General features: G+C 33.0%; 2 protein-coding genes across 2 annotated transcripts; both read right to left on the reverse strand.

Moving 5' to 3' along the window:
- Window positions 1-3034: 3034 nt before the first annotated feature.
- Window positions 3035-5221, reverse strand: LOTGIDRAFT_173854 (hypothetical protein; the record flags this gene model as incomplete). The annotated part of the gene is made up of 2 exons (XM_009051931.1): window positions 3035-3106; window positions 3530-5221. The coding sequence occupies 2 exons, from the start codon at window positions 5219-5221 to the stop codon at window positions 3035-3037; spliced, it is 1764 nt and encodes a 587-aa protein (XP_009050179.1).
- Window positions 5222-9273: 4052 nt separating this feature from the next.
- LOTGIDRAFT_238843 (hypothetical protein) lies at window positions 9274-18087 on the reverse strand (the record flags this gene model as incomplete). The annotated part of the gene is made up of 3 exons (XM_009051932.1): window positions 9274-10594; window positions 16676-16778; window positions 18070-18087. The coding sequence occupies 3 exons, from the start codon at window positions 18085-18087 to the stop codon at window positions 10356-10358; spliced, it is 360 nt and encodes a 119-aa protein (XP_009050180.1). The 3' UTR covers window positions 9274-10355.
- Between the last annotated feature and the right edge of the window lie 227 nt (window positions 18088-18314).

Here is an 18314-nt window from a genome sequence, read left to right on the forward strand (position 1 = left end):
AAAATAACAGCTTCTTATAATTTTCCCTTGACAATAATATAAATAAAAACACATTAGTCTTTAAATCAGTACCAATAGATGCAGGTCATCCAGAAACAAAAATTGTTACTTTCTGTGTGCATAGATATGAATAACGATGCTAACTTTAAATTTTGTCATAGCTCAGAGAAACTTAAAATATTGTCGTTGTTGTCTTAAATTTATAGTTCAAGGGAGGTAACACAAAAACTGCTTGGACTCAAAGTTACGCCAAGCTACCACTGTCTTTATTAAATTGTTTTGAGATCCTCTAAAGATTCCATCAATTGGGGACTTGGGTATCGGACGAGTGGCATTTCTACGGATTGGGCAGGGGGGCTATTGGCTTTGGCCTCACACTTTCTTTTTTTATCATTCACATTGCGAAAGAATGGACTGTGGCCGCCCCTTTCCCTATAGAAAATAGAAAAATTAATAACATTTAAAATCCCTCATCTCTCAAGAATCAGTCAATTCATCAAGCGGCGGCCTAGTATGCTAGACATACTCTACTTAACATTTGATTCTCTCTTTTAAAGGGACATTCTGTTTTTTTTTTTCGAAGGTGGAAAATGCTCAAATTTATGAAAACTTCATACCACAATCTGGAGAAAATGTGTCTCTGGACTTATTTGAAAGTTTTAACCAAAAAAAAAATTGTTTACGCCAAAACAATTTAAAAGGCTAAAGTAAGCTCTTAATAAGTTCCTTATGTATATTGAGAAATGAAGTATCCACTGGAGTAAATCAATGTGCTCTCTCATTCGTATAAAGTCCTAAACATTCCCTTTCGCAAAGGGATGCAACTCGTATCTACAAACATGGTCAATTCAGTCAAAGACCAGTGAACTAGACTTTTTAACAGATTAGATTCCAGATCACTTTCTTTCGTTGTAAACAGCATGATAAGCATAATACAGTAAGCATGTGGAATTGAAATAGAGGCCCGTTAGGATCTAGAGATTAGAAGACTTTAAATTGTAATGAGATACAAATTATGCACCTTACAGTTTTTGTGGTATGAAATTAAAATAGTAAGTAAATCTCTTTTAATTTTATACCACATAAACTCTAAGGTGCATTTTAAGTCTAAAATAATAGAAACCACACATTTGAATTGAAAGACGTGTATTTTGCTAGTTATGTTTATCAAAAGAAAGACTAGTCTAGTATATACATATTACAGGGAAGTAGACTAAACATAATGACATACTAATACTATGAGTAATTCCAATTTAAAACAATTTTTTAAAACTAAATACAATACTGTAGGCATGTCTTACAAAATCTTGTTTATTACAGATCATACTTATTCTATGAGTAATTCCAACTTAATACAAATATTTTTCAATAAACACAATACTGTAGGTATGACTTACAAAATCTTGTTTATTACAGATCATGCTTATACTATGAGTAATTCCAATTTAATACAAATATTTTTCAATAAACACAATACTGTAGGTATGACTTACAAAATCTTGTTTATTACAGATCATGCTTATTCTATGAGTAATTCCAATTTAATACAAATATTTTTCAATAAATACAATACTGTAGGTATGATTTACAAAATCTTGTTTATTACAGATCATGCTTATTCTATGAGTAATTCCAATTTAATACAAATATTTTTCAATAAACACAATACTGTAGGTATGACTTACAAAATCTTGTTTATTACAGATCATGCTTATTCTATGAGTAATTCCAATTTAATACAAATATTTTTCAATAAATACAATACTGTAGGCATGTCTTACAAAATCTTGTGTATTACAGATCATGCTTATTCTATGAGTAATTCCAATTTAATACAAATATTTTTCAATAAATACAATACTGTAGGCATGTCTTACAAAATCTTGTGTATTACAGAATATACTAATTCTATGAGTAATTCCAATTTAATACTTTTTTTTTTTAAAAATATAATACCGGTACTGTAAATTTTGTTTATTACAGAAACTTGTTGACCTAGCTTCTGATAAATATTTGAATGGTTAAGCTGTCAAAATATCTATCTATTTATCTAGATTTAGGCCTGAATGAGTTAAACTATTTCCATACCAAAATTGAGGAACCTGTTATGTTAAAATTTGATAATGGGATTGTAAGGAGGTTTTTTTATTTTTTTGTGGGGTTCAAGGATAGCATTTATTTGCACGATTCTTATTTTCTGTCAGACATCTGTGGTTCCTACATTTCCACTAAAACTTCAAGGGATAGATGCACCCTTTTTTTTAACCAATCGGACTTCTGACTGAAATTTGGTAAGGTGCAAATTGATGCTAGCAGTATCCACGACACCTCTTTAAATTCCCTTTCAGTTGGAATGTATTGATTTAAGCAATTAAGCAATTACTCATTCAGCAACAGATTTTTCTCATATTGTAAAAGTACTACTATGTACCTATTATTAACTAACAGAAAATTCTACACATAAAATTTTTAAATGCTTAATCAGATCCTTTTTCTAATAATTTAATAAGAATTTATACATATTTTTTATATCATGGCACAACATTCCCCACTCCAAAGTAGAACATTAATAAATAAATATTGTAATATGTATTTTGTCCTTACCTTAGACTCAAAAACAATACTAATATAATACTTATATTCATTGATGCCATTTCAATGTGTGAAGTCACACATCATGAACAGTGGCAGCGCCAGCGGGGGTACAGGGGTGGGGGGCAAGAAAAGTGGTTTGTCTCCCAATTGTGCCCTCCACTTCATTTATAACAAATTAAAATTTAAAAATGCACCAAATCAATTCTATTTTTCAAAAATATTCTTGGGGAGAACCCTCTCAGTGTCTTGCGCCTATTGTGTTTTTCTCAAAACCACCACATTTTGAATTCGACCTTCTTGTTCCCCCATTAAGTCAGTTTGCCCCAATTGTATCCTCTGTCTCGGAAGGCTGGCGCTGCTATTGATCATGAAATAATGTTTTTAATCCTAGGAAGTATCACATTAACTCAAATTATACCTCAAAATCAAATAAAAAAGGCTATTGCCATAACTTAAACCATACAAAATGAGCATATTTCAAAACATATATTGCACCAATATGATACTGTTTCTAAAATACAATTTAATAAATCAAAATCATAACTACCATTATCTTCAAATATTGAAAACATCCCATAATTTTTTTAATGAAAAATCAAGATAAAATTTGTGCTAATTCATATTGCATTCAGATGTATCTTCCTTAAATGATTTAAATTTTATCTGAGAAAAAGAAAAAGAACAGAAAATTCATCTGTGATGTATTGCTGTGTAAGACTCATAGCACAGAGATATTTTGCCAAGGCAAGATATTCTCTGTTTCATGAGAAGCCTAAAAAAATATAAAGTTTTCCTGGAAAATATTTACACATTAACAACCATTAACCCAGTGAGTGGACAGAGCCAGATATTGTCTAGAAACAACACTGGTATATTAGCAAGATGGTGGAGGGGTTTGGTTGAGCTCTGTTGGTTCTTTATGACTCAAGAGTACCTGTACACAACCATAAGAGTACATATTCATATTGAGAGTACCAGTAATATACCACTGATTAGCTTCAGGATCATAATATTCTATCACATCTGAATACAAATTGTCCTTTGCTCCTCTTCTTCGACCACCAAATGCATACAACTTGGCATCCAAAATTGCCAAACTGACAAAATCTCTTGGGTAACTCATGTCAGATAATATATCCCACTTGTCTGATGCTGGTGTATAACGAAACACACCCTCTAATCCAACAATATAAATCTGACTATTTAACACGCACGCGTTTAAACACATATCATTTGCTGGTAAGCCATTCTGTAGAACCTCACACTGCCCAGAACTGGTATCAAAACACTGTACAGTATTAGTGACCAATTCCTCACTGTTTTTACCACCAAATAAATATATCTTCTTTCCAAAAGCAACGAAGCCCATGTTTTCCACAGCTGTATTCAAAGAACCAGCTTCTTCCCAAGTATTTGACTTTTTATTCCATTTCTCAATGGAACATAATACAACTTCTTCATCAAATCCTCCCAGAACATAAATACAGTCATCAACAGATGCCATTGCATGTCTTCTTCGAGCATGCATCATATTGGATCCTTTCAACCATGTTTCAAAGTTAGGATCATATTTCCAGAATTCAGAGCTTCTAAGTCCTCCTGATACATAAATTTCATTTCCCATAGTACACGCTGCAAATTCATTTCGTTTTTTAAATGGTAGTGTTTTTAAGGAAATGAAGTCATTGGTAGTTGCTCGATAACATTCTACCTCATTACTTAAACCATCCATGACTCTACCTCCCAAAAGAACAGCACATTCGAAATATGGGAAAGAGAATCGAGGAGTGATTTGGTAGGAGTTCAACATATCTCTACGAGATGGTACTAGATGAAACATTATGGCATCATCTAACAGATCCTTTTCCTTGTCTTCCTCTGAAAGATGGCCCATTTTAATGACCACATCCATCAGATAACTTTCAGTGATCAAAGGATATTTGACACATTCTAATACTTTGAAGCGACTCTTTCTTCTTTGATCTGGATCAAATTCCAGCCATTTCACAGCTGCCTTAAAGACTATATCTTCACTTTTACAATTCAATCTTCTATCACGAAGCAAATCCACAATACAATCTACTGACAGTTTCATAAAGTCTTCATCCAAAACAACAGAGCTAAAATGGGCACAGGCATATTTCTTGGAGAATTCATACAAAGGTTTGTGATTGTGGAGATCAGCCAAGGTTAAGGCAGCAAGACAATTGTTGTCATTCATGTTCTGTTGAAAGAACTGGACTGTTAATTCCACTAGAGGAGTGATCTGAAATAAATGAGCTTGAGTAAAGAGTTCCTGGACCATGAGTCCAGTAATATTGACACTACCAGTATAGATAAATTGTAAGACATGTTCAAAGACCTTCCCATCCAGCTGTTTCAACTCCACAACATTTTGTCTACTTTCCTCCATTCCTGAAGAGAACATTGACCGAAAATAGGCTGAACCTGCAGCCAAAACTATTTTATGACAATCAAACTTGTGATCTTCAATTTTAATGGTGATATCAGTATAGCCTCCCTCCATACGAAATTTCGACACATTGTCGATTAGGAACTCCAAATGATCCTTGCTGGAGAAACTAGCTTCTGAATCAATACTTATTTCATCTGACATATCAGACATTCTTCTGAAAAATTGAAGAGAAAAAAATGACTTTTTTATTGGTCATGATTATTCACAAATTATCAGCAGATATCCAAATCAGATGTGAAATTTGTTTTGACTAACCCAGGTTCACAGACATTGCCATACACAAACATGAAAAATAATGTGATTCATAAAGGAATACCACAGCATGACTGTGTCAAATCTAGATAAACTTTCTTCTACTCTATGCTGTATTGAAGCAAACAGAGGTATTCGCAAACACTGATATCTAGCAAGGCCCTGAGCACTCAAATAAGAGTGGTTGATCAATTTTCTAAATAAGTTTATTTCAATCTTGAAGTTACGGCAAGATAATGCAACATGATTTGATTGTACACTGTCTTTATGATGTCATGATGATGGACTTATTTCAAGTTATTTGCACCATAATTTTAAATAAAGCTTACCTTATTAATGCATCAACCTCCAAGAATACATTGCATTAATAACACATATTTTGAGCCTGGAAATAGAAAAAAATGGTGACATACTTTCACGATGAGTTTTCAGGCATCTATTTCCACATTTTCAAATTCTAGACATAAGCTAAAAGGGAATAAGACAATAAAAGACTCATCAATAATCAACTTATAATTGCATTCCTGAATAGAATATAATCATCAATTATCACCTTACCTGGTGTGTGATTTACATGATACAAGTTATGGTTGACAAACTGTAAATAGCCTATCTAAAACTTATAACGCAGCAATTTAAAAGACATATGTTGCCAAATCAATAACACATACAAGCACACCTATATAATTTATTCATAGCATTAATACACAAATATATTTATTAGATAAGAACTAGAATAGCTCAATGATAAACCGGGTACAAAATGTAATGTAAATGATATTATAACAATAGATATATAATTAAAATATTTTATGATGATGTCTACTCTCTGAAAAAGACTTGACAAAAGTAGCTGTAAAAAATTTATAGTGTCAACATGTATATATACAGCATAGCTTATTGTTACTTTGTACAAGGCTTAAAGAACTGTTGCATCCTCGTTGTTATCATGTTAAAGTCTAAGCTTATGGTGCCAATATATGTGTCATTTTTGTAGGTCAATTCGATTGGACAGATATCTTGTGCATTTGTGAGCCAGAGGTTTAGGCTAATTGGTACATTTCTGAGAAAGTTTGTCTAAACTGATTAGACTAATCATCTAAATATCCTAATAGTCCCAGGAAGTGGTTGGGATATTAGACTAAAAAAAAAATGACTTTCTTTTGTTGTCAGCGGAGGCAGTCATATTTCCTAATATCAAATTTGGCATTTATTTGTAGACCACTGCTAATCAAATCAAAATTACACCAAAATTGACTATCTTGTTATTTGGTGTTTCTTATTAATCTGAGTAGGGTAGCCTGAATTTAAACAATAAACCACTCTCTGAGTAGGCTTACATTGGATTTGACAAACTCTTTCTTCCCCAATGATACAATTAAACCACTTGTTTATTCTGTGATGTCATGCCTGGATTTCTCATAAAACCAGTAAAGAGATTGATCTTCCTTTGAAGAATATAAGCTAAAATCCAGTAGCTACAATAATTTTGCAAATGATTTATATTCATCACATGATATAATTTTTTGTCATCCGATATGATGGGATGCATGTCGTTGGAAAATGCTAGCATATTTTCATAAAGAAAGTTAAAATTTTACAGGTAGGTTGACTGGATAAATGACTGAAGATGACTGATCATTAGACCTTCACACGCTGATCACGATCGAAACCCACAGCAACCATTTGCTCAATGTAACCAAGCAAATGACGACTGTAGTATAATATAGATTGGATGTGGATTGGAGATAAATCAAGATCTTCATTTTCAATTTCCATGTTTCAGAGAATCTCCTAAAAATTGTGCACAATGTTTCTGACCTTGTACAATTAAGGCTATTGTCAAAAATATCTTGCAAAGTCAGAAGCATGGTAAGTCAGACAGTTTCGGACTAACTAAATGTTATATAATTATGAGACTGACAGATTTCCTGATTTGTTGCACTAATTAATTAATTTAAAGACAAGGCCTACATAAATAAGATGCCACTTTAGTGAAAATATTGGCACATTGCTTCGATACAACCAAATAAGTATATAGGGCAGTTGCAGCATTCTGATGATTATAAAGTGATATATAGGCCTATATAATACATAAATATACACCAATTGACCAATACTGGCAATAGTCTATAACTTGTATTAGCTTGTAAGTTGTAGTTACACTCAGTTTCATTTGTAAAGTATTCTTGTTCATTCTCCATATTCTATTCTTACAAAGATGTTTAATAGGAAGTCTATAGCCTAATGAAAATAAAAGATTATACTGACCTTATTCTGTTCAGAAGGTAAATATTTATCAAAATTTTATCATTTTCTCTGTGACTACTGAAGGGAAATAACTCTGAATTGTGAGCTATTTTTATCTTTATTAGATTATCCAGAAGCAAATATAACCGACACAATAATCATTATTGGTGATGGAAAACATACTTAAAGCACTGTTATTGAACAGTATCAATGTCGTATATAGGCCTACTGTAAAGTACCAGAACACTGTTATTGTACAGCCCAGTACCAGAACACTGTTATTGTACAGTATATAAAAAAATTGTTATTTTATACTATAATTTATAAAGTAACAACCCTTCTGTTATTGTATTAGAACTCTGTTATTGAAGAGTTTCAGAACTCCGTTATCTGAATAACGTTTATCAGAACGTTATTGTACAGAATAGGAACTCCCTAGCCTACACATAAATAAGGATCCGAACCATCAGAGCAATGTTATTGTAGGCTACATTGCACGATATCCTAAACTCTGTTATTTTACAGCAATCTGTTATAGTATAGTATCAGGACACTGTAACAAGTAATTTATATTATCTGAACACTGTTATTGTATAGTGAAAGAACACTGTTAGTGTACGGTATCAAAGTCTGGTATTTACAGTCACTATCAGAACACTGTTATAGTATCAAAAGTCTGCTATTGTATAGCAACAGAACAGCGTTATTGAACAGTATTAGAATATTGAATATTGAACTTGAGCAGTATATTATCAGAACTCTGTTATTGTATATTATCAGAATAATGTTATTGTATAATATGAGAATGTTATTGTATAATATCAGAATAATGTTATTGTATGGTATTAGGACACTGTTATTGTACAGTATCACAACTCTGTTATTGTATAGTATCAGAAAACTGTTATGGTATAGTAGAAGAACACTGTTTTTTTTTTTTTGTTTTTTTTTTATAGAAGACTGTTATTGTACCGTATCAGAGCACTATTACCAGGAGACTATTCTTGTATAATATCAAGACACTTAGCACCAGGACACTGTTGTTGCATAGTATCAAAACTATGCTATTGTATAGCACCAGAACACTGTCGTCGTATAGTTCCAGAACAGTGTTATTGTATAGTATCAGAACACCCTTATAATAAAGAATTAGTATTATCACTACGTTATTGTTCTCTCTATTTTCAAAACGCAATTTAGAGTATCAGACAGTGTTAGTGTACAGTATTAGAACTCTGTTATAGTATAGCATCATAGATACAGAGTAGGCCTATTTTTATTTAGTCTAAGGTCTAGCAGATTTACATAATACATGCTAAATGTCAGGCCTGGGATGATTTCCGTGCTCTCAAATGATTTATATCAATCAAAGTCTCCCGAAAATAAGATTGCTCGTTTCGATGATGACTGCATTTTTTCATGAAAGATAGTTTAGTGGTTATTTTGTAAGGGTACATTCTGTCCATTAACTTACTCTCAAATTACTTCGATTATTGTAAGGTCTCTTGGTAAAACTTACTTGAGCAGATCTTACTGCTCCTTGCACATGGAAATTGAAAATATCCAAATTGGTATGGAATTGATCAGTAAACATCAATGGAGAAGGCGTATGTCAAAATTGAATTAATCCATGCTCATGCTATTTAAAAAGATTCACAAATACAGTCATTCTAGGGGACAATATAGAAGTTAAAACACGCTTTTACAAATTCAAAAAATATATTATTTGATATCATTTACAAATCACAGAAAGTGGGAAAGATCAACAGAACATAATGGAATAATAGAAAATTATCCTGCAATTGATGTACAGTATCTCTGTATTCACAGCATATTCCATCAACTTGTATTATTGGATTAGATTTTTATGTTGAGATTTTTTATTAATTCAAGAGAGATGGCCTCAACGTATCTGCATATCTAACAAGTAATAATGATCTATCAAGATAAGTATTGTATTTACCGATCTTATCTCATTGACCCATTTATTCATTAAATCCTGTTTTGAGGGTATTTCGTCTAGAATGTCTTTAGCCCGGAGATTATTTTCAACTTCAATTCAGCTATTGTTTCATGTAATAATAGCGTTTTAACTTACTCACAGGGACTGGAAACCTTTTAAATGTCATTGTATAAGATATACTTCTGCATTTTAAAAATAGATCAGTATGCGACTTTTGATCAATCATAAGTTTTGACTCGAATAAGTCTTACTTGATATTCTGACTGGAATAAAATTCATTAAAGATTCATTATCGATATTGGAATAAGATTCCATCAAGTTCGGAAAAATTTAAGTTGGGTTTCCACTTACGATTTACATTTAGAGACATATAAGAATTTTACTGTATCGAATACAAGAGATCGACCATGATGTTTTTGTATATCATTGAAACTTCTACCTGGATTTAGGTACCCCACAACCATATAAAAAATAGCCAGTAGTTAGGTAAAACAGAACTATCCTATGCGATTCTTTTGCTACTGTTTTCTGCTTGAATGATAAACAGGATGTTGCCATAGACAAATCTTAAAAGGAAAAATCAGCAAAATAACACAATCAAATTTCATCCTAATTACCTGCGAGGAAACGCCATAAAAAGGTTATTCCACCTGTAATTTGTATCTATCGTTTTGAGCATGATTTTGTATTTGCCAGCACCTTGGAATTTCACATCAATAAAGACATGGAAATATTACTTCTATTACAATAAAGTTGTTATCTGTTTTGATTTAATTATCTTATTTCGCTCTGAAATGTCACAGTAGAGGAATTAAAATGTTATGACTTGCCAGCATCTTTTCCGTTAGAGAGTTCCTTTAATTTTTTACGATGTTTCAATTCAATTTCTTGTTCTTCTTCGTGAGGTAATAATATATAGTCCGTCAACACCGGATGTCCCTTCCGCCACCACTGAATAAACGATCCGAGTATTAAAATTGACATTGCTATGGCAACAAGGATCAAAGCTGTTTCCAGACTCTTCCGTTCGACATGGGTAATGAAAGACTGTTTGATTCCTGGAAAGAGAAAGAAAATTACACATCACAATCATTATTGTTTATAAGAGCACACAGTAGGTTTTATAAGGAACGTAGCCTATCCACTTTTTGTTGTATGGAAATGAAATAAGTTTTCTGCACCTTTTATTGTATAGAAATTGGTACTCTAAAATATGTTATTTCTTACAAAAATGGTGAAAAGGTTTATGTGACATCATGGTTGTTTATACCATTCCACTTGAACAATACGTAATAAGTCTTAGATTTAGATGTTCTTTATTGAGCTTGATGGTAAGGGGTTCATTTACGAATACCTTTTAAAACCCAGTTTTAACCATTCAGTGATGTCGCATTGACTGCCATGGAAGTCGTTCCGTTGGAACAATAAATTGAGGCTTTTAGACACTGGAATGATAACAGATTGAGAATGACGGGTTTGAATTTTTCGTACCGGTACAAGACTTTATGAAATTTTATTGATGTTACTATTTTAACTTCATTTTTACCTCCCTTGAAAAAAAAAAAATAATAATCTGATTATATGCCTCGTTTGACAATGACATTTTTCAAATGTAATTCAAGATAATCTGTCAAACTACAGTTTAAATGGGCCCTACAGCAAATAATTTGCTTTTTAACTTAAAAATTGTGTTTTACTTATTATAAAGTAATAAAGTTCTGATGACAAGGAACTTGAGCATATCATTGTAGCTTTCCCAGTATATGAAATCAATTTCCTCTTGCCAACAACGACCATAATCTTTCAGACTATATAACTAATGAACATAAATACGGTCCATTATAGACATTGTTTAAAAACCAATAATTGACTATTTATATAAAGATGAGTTGAAAGCCATTCAATGTTCAGACTGTAAGCGGTGAACGATTCCAATTATTCTGTAAGTTAGTTCTATAGTTCATTTCAAACGAGGAAACTTTGTAGCGTTAAATTCGACATCCATATCTTAATCCTTCTATTTTCACATGAACTTAAGAACACAAACGAGACAAAAAATTGTTGCTTAATTATCAAAAAGGTACTTCAGAACAAAAGCGTCATGAATAATAACTGGGAATCAATAATGTATGCAAAACACACAACTAAAATTTACACCAGACTTTGTTTTTGAAGACAAAAGAAATTCAAAAAACTTGTTTATAATGTAGGCTATAAGTTTGCGTAGACGCACTGATAATGGACCCGGGTTATAAACATTACAAATTGAGCTGTGATATAGTCAATATTATAAATAACGTAATTAAAATACATTAAATTTATATAAAATTATCTTTTGTTTTAGTTTTTAGTTTTACTGAAATCGACCTTCAGCAGTTAAAAACCTTTAAATAGTCCTTAATGTCACACAGAACAAAGCAAGCACATTGAATAGGTCAACATACATACGTGAACGATTATCGTTATACATTGTATTTAGGATTATAGGACAACATGTGTACAGAATAAAGGAATAAAGCAAAACACGTAAAAGAATTAATTGTTTAAAAAAGACTATTATTTTGTGATGATCGCATCAGGTAAAAGTACACCCAATGGTAAATAGTTGTATTAATATGACTATATGACGTTTCAAGATGTGAAATGTGTCATAGTTTGTATAGTATTAATTCACCGACCAGTGATAGCATTCATATAGTTAACAGTAAATCTATAATAAAAATAGTTTTACCAGAACAACAACATTAAAAATTAACATACCAGTGGTTTTTATTTCTAGTTTCATGCTGGATACTTATCAAGATCTTTCTCAAGGGTTACTTTTATTGATTTGATTCCATTAAATTCTTTAAAATTGTATCATTTTGTACTTTATATGCGTATACACTCACAGAGTTCTTAATTCAAATAACACTACTTAAATCAATTCGAACAGTAGGGAAATTCTGTCTGAAGACCATCTGGTGCAGTTTGAGATACACGTGATATACAGAATTAATTATTTCCATAAATTTATTGATTTAATATCAAACCAATTACCTGTTTCACGTGTCAAATTATCATAAAATAGTATTATTAAGCTTTTATACTGTTTTAAAGGTATAATTATTCTTATTCTATTTCCGATACAAATAATGATTGTATATTAAAAAACTAAAAACTAAAGTTATGCACATTAAGTAACATTCTATTAAGTGGCTGGTACCTGGTAATATACGACATACTCCAGAACTCCCTGACATCTGATCAAAACCTTCCTCACACCTGATCTACTGTCGAACTCTGCCATCTCTAATACCTGATCTACTGTAGAACTCTGACATCTCTGATACCTGATCTACTGTAGAACTATCCCTTCCCTGATACCTCTATCTACTGTAGAACTCTCCCATCTCTGATACCTCTATCTACTGAAGAACTCTCCCATCTCTGATACCTGATCTACTGTAGAACTCCCCCATCTCTAATACCTGATCTACTGTAGAACTCCCCCATCTCTGATACCTGATCTACTGTAGAACTATCCCTTCCCTGATACCTCTATCTACTGTAGAACTCTCCCTTCCCTGATACCTCTATCTACTGTAGAATCTCCCATTTCTTATACCTGATCTACTGTAGAACTATCCCTTCCCTGATACCTCTATCTACTGCAGAACTCTCCCATTTCTTATACCTGATCTACTGTAGAACTCTGCCATCTCTGATACCTGATCTACTGTAGAACTCTGCCATCTCTAATACCTGATCTACTGTAGAACTCCCCCATCTCTAATACCTGATCTACTGTAGAACTCCCCCATCTCTATTACCTGATCTACTGTAGAACTCTCCCATCTCTGATACCTGATCTACTGTAGAACTATCCCTTCCCTGATACCTCTATCTACTGTAGAACTCTCCCATTTCTTATACCTGATCTACTGTAGAACTCTGCCATCTCTGATACCTGATCTACTGTAGAACTCTGCCATCTCTAATACCTGATCTACTGTAGAACTCTCCCATCTCTAATACCTGATCTACTGTAGAACTCCCCCATCTCTATTACCTGATCTACTGTAGAACTCTCCCATCTCTGATACCTGATCTACTGTAGATCTCTCCCATCTCTAATACCTGATCTACTGTAGAACTATCCCTTCCCTGATACCTCTATCTACTGTAGAATCTCCCATTTCTTATACCTGATCTACTGTAGATCTCTCCCATCTCCAATACCTGATCTACTGTAGAACTATCCCTTCCCTGATACCTCTATCTACTGTAGAACTCTCCCATCTCTGATACCTCTATCAGAGGTATCAGAGATGGTACCTGATCTACTGTAGAACTATCCCTTCCCTGATACCTCTATCTACTGTAGAACTCTCCCATTTCTGATACCTGATCTACTGTAGAACTCTGCCATCTCTGATACCTGATCTACTGTAGAACTCTGTCTGCCATCTCTGATACCTGATCTACTGTAGAACTCTCCCTTCTCTGATACCTCTATCTACTGTAGAATCTCCCATTCCCTGATACCTTTATCCACTGTAGATCTCTCCCATCTCCAATACCTGATCTACTGTAGAACTATCCCTTCCCTGATACCTCTATCTACTGTAGAACTCTCCCATCTCTGATACCTCTATCTACTGAAGAACTCTCCCATCTCTGATACCTGATCTACTGTAGAACTCTCCCTTCCCTGATACCTCTATCTACTGTAGAACTCTCCCATTTCTAAAACCTGATCTACTGTAGAACTCTGCCATCTCTGATACCTTATCTACTGTAGAACTCTCCCTTCTCTGATACCTGATCTACTGTAGATCTCTCCCGTCTCTGATACCTGATCTACTGTAGAACCCCCCCCATCTCTAATACCTGATCTACTGTAGAACTCTCCCTTCCCTGATACCTCTATCTACTGCACTCTCACATCTGTAATACCTGATCTACTGTAGAACTCTCCCATCTCTAATACTTGATCTACTGCAGAACACTCCTTTCCCTGATACCTCTGTCTACTGTAGAACTCGCCTCCCCTAATACCCGATCTTCTGTAGAACTCTTCCTTTCCTGATACCTGATCTTAACTAGAACTCTCCCTTCCCTGCTTTAACTGTGTAACTCTCCCTTCCCAATACCTGATCTACTGTAGAACTCTCCCTTCCCTGATACCTCTGATCTACTTTATTTCAATTTTCTCTATCAAATGTTTCGATCTATTAGTCTGGTTGTTAAGTGTGATCACCGCGATCATCCGGTTTCCAATTGAAGTGAAACTTACCTACAAACCATGTTTCTTTAAATGGCACACGAACAAGACTAATCACACCATGTTTCAAATCAATTCACTCAATAATTTATCAGTAAATAGCGAGTATATGAATATAGTTTAATTTGTAAGAATGAATGAAGTAGAAGAAAAGAACCCAACGTGTCTATTGATTAATAGTCTTCAAAGCCATGAAAATGTAATAACCAAGAAAAACATCATAAAGAATGAATGAACATGTCATAAATCTGAACTTGTCGATTTTATTGCTGTCTTAATGGTTACGGTTCAATATTCTTAAGTCACTCGATCGGTGGATGTCTTGTGATTAGATGATAGATGGTGAAAGATTTCTAATAAGAGGATATCTCAAGCTTACTATTAAGATTTTTGTATATGGGGAATCTACAATACAGAAGTTTTCAATATTCACGAGTTGATGGCGACGTAACCCCGTGATCACCATGGTTCTAGAGATTGACTGATGATTAGGTTCCAGAGATTACCTGATTAAATTGTTGACCCTATCTGATATTTAAGCCCCGTAAAAAGGAGTCTATAGTCAATTAAAGCATCTACAGCTGATGATAGGTACAAGCTATTCTCCGATAGTTAGATTCAGGAGTTGGGCTTACAACTATTCTGTCGTAGATCAGCATTCAATTAAATGATCACCTGGTACTAAGCATAAGGTAGCGTAGATCACCATCTAATGGCTGGTTTCAAGAAATCATAAGAATTTTTTTTTCTATTTTCGGGAAATTTTCTGATGATAGGCCAAAAAAGAAATCTATCTGATGTTTATTCCAAAAACTTGTAGAGGTGGGAGGTAAGACACAAGTCATTCTTTCACCATGCACAATGTTATAAAAAATTGAGAGTGGGGTAGAAACGCCACCGATCATATATCAAATACAATAGGTTCGCGAAATAACACAATTAGAAATACAAAATTAGCACTTTCCATGTTTCAAAAAAAAAAAAATTCTAAAGAGCGTACAAGATTCATTGATTAAGAAATGGTATTTTCTGTATTTGCTTTCCAATCTGTTTTCTGATTTCCCGAGTGGTGTTTATATTGATTTAGTATTTCGTCTAATGTAAATCTTTAGATGTCCCTATCTAAACTTATCTAACATCAATAGTCGGTATTGTGAGGTATTTGTCAAACTGTTACTATCTATTCCCCTCATGATTCCAGCATTTCGACAAAATGATTAAAGCCATAATTTATCAAGCATCATGAGGATTAAACAACAAGTAGAAAGATATTCGAGTGAGTCACTTGCCGAAGATCATATCACGATGCAGATAGTTGTTTCTGATCTCTGTTTTTTAGGACTTAAAATTGTCCTAAAAATAGCAGTCCTACACCCTGGTATATCTAGAAATGTTACTTTGGAATAAGTTAGTCCACATCCGTTGCGGCTTTCAATATGTTCCTATTACTATACTTATTCCATTGACATTAATGTCCACAGTTCCAGATTGAATCGTCGGAACAACTGCAGCAGAACCGTTTGTATCGATCGACAATTCACTAAACAACGTTTTATACAATAAGGTCACTAACTAATAAAAGTTATCTAATGAGGAGATGGGTATCGATTTTCTGACAGAAACAAAATTCTCAAACTTTCATACTTCATATTCTGGGGTCTTTTAACAACATCTTGGATATTGACATATAAATTATCATGACCATACGAAACTACGTATGGTTCTTACATGTAAAATTACAGGGTAGGGTTATTTACACGTAAGAACTATATGTCGTTTCTTTTGATATCATGATGTATAGTTATGAGAGTCAGGTGTTTCTGAGAACAGGTTTCTGACTAGTAAATACATATAACACATAATGTGTACAAACCTTGGAATTCCGAGATTACTCGGGCAATTCTGGACGGTTCTGCATATCTCATAGCGGGGCTTTCGTCAGCTGGACAGTCTCCACATTGTTTGCTCTCAATATTCTGAAAATATATTCATTCAAGTCATTATAGTAAATTGTTAAACATCAAAATGTAAAACTACTTTCATAAAGTTATATGTTAAAGAAGATAGAAAAAAAAAGAATTGACAATACGATAACAAGTTGGCTTTTTGATATGGTGGTGCGGTGTATATTGATCATTAGTATTTATAATTATTTGCATACAGCAGCAGGTACATTGGATGCATTTGTATTTTGTGAGAAATACCACCGCAACTAGTTAAACATACATCACAGCTGTATGGAAGTATAGAATATGAGTTCAATGGGAGTAGCTATGTCATTTTGACTCTCGAAAAATCTGATAAAAATCAACACGAATGAAAAAGGTATGCAATGTACATGAAACGTTAAATTTATGTAAATTTCATACCCATCATATAAATTTTGTTTTGACCAGATACTAATTACTGGTAAAACAAAAGTTTTCTGAGAAACGAAGTAGTAACATTACAGAGATACAATTATTTTCAAAAAGGGGACGGAACCAGCATCAAGCAAACGGGCTCGAGAAGGTGTGGAACATTATAAATTTCAGAAATTCTTTTGCGTCGACAACAATCAAGTCAAGTCATATTTGTCTTCGTTTTACATATTGTTTTACAAAACATAAAATTAAGTGAACATTCAAGATAAGTCATCATATTTTCATTCTTAACGTCCACACACCATCTTCAAACTACATCAATTATTCATTAAAAAATCAATTATATCAATTATTAGCATAGAATGACCAATAATCAGTACGGTGCGGCTACCCATCTTTAGAAATGAAAAATAAATGCAAAGAGCCACCTATTTAGAGTACGGACAATTTGAATTTACCAATAATTTGACTCAAGATAATGTATAGAAAGTTTATGGAAAATATAATATATCGATCAATAGAAGCCATTGACTTCAAATAGATTAGCAATATATTGATCTGGATTAACAGCATTATAAGATTATAACATCTAGGCTACATAGGTTGCTGAAGGTAAATGACAGATTTTTAAAAGACTTTTCTCTGTAAATTATCCATATCGGTTAATATTCAATCCTGACAAGTTTTGTAGGTAAAATAAAGACTGGTAGAATTTTAACCTATCCCTATTGTTGACCAACTATTGCTATATTATGATGATCATTTGTCATACTTCCCTAGCCATATTTTATTACTTACAAAATCATAACCCAGTAAAAGCTTTGTCATGGTCAACTGAATAAGATAACGTCAAACTAATGATTTCTGGTGTAATTTATAAATTTTTAACATAGTTTTTACATACCTCACAAACTAAAAGCATTCTGATAGAAAAATAACAATCCAAATAATAACAATTATATACTCTGACACAAACACTGACAACTCATCAACTAAATATACATATTATTATCAATATTTTCATAAGTAAGGTTGTCATAACACATATCTTAACACCGAAAAGAACTTCGCCAAATGATTATTCTAAGTAGGTTCAAGCTTTTTAAGGTTAAGGGGCTCTATAACGATATATAGTAAACAGTCAACAGA

The sequence above is a fragment of the Lottia gigantea genome (genome assembly GCF_000327385.1).
Source record: "Lottia gigantea unplaced genomic scaffold LOTGIsca_175, whole genome shotgun sequence".
NCBI lineage: Eukaryota > Metazoa > Mollusca > Gastropoda > Lottiidae > Lottia > Lottia gigantea.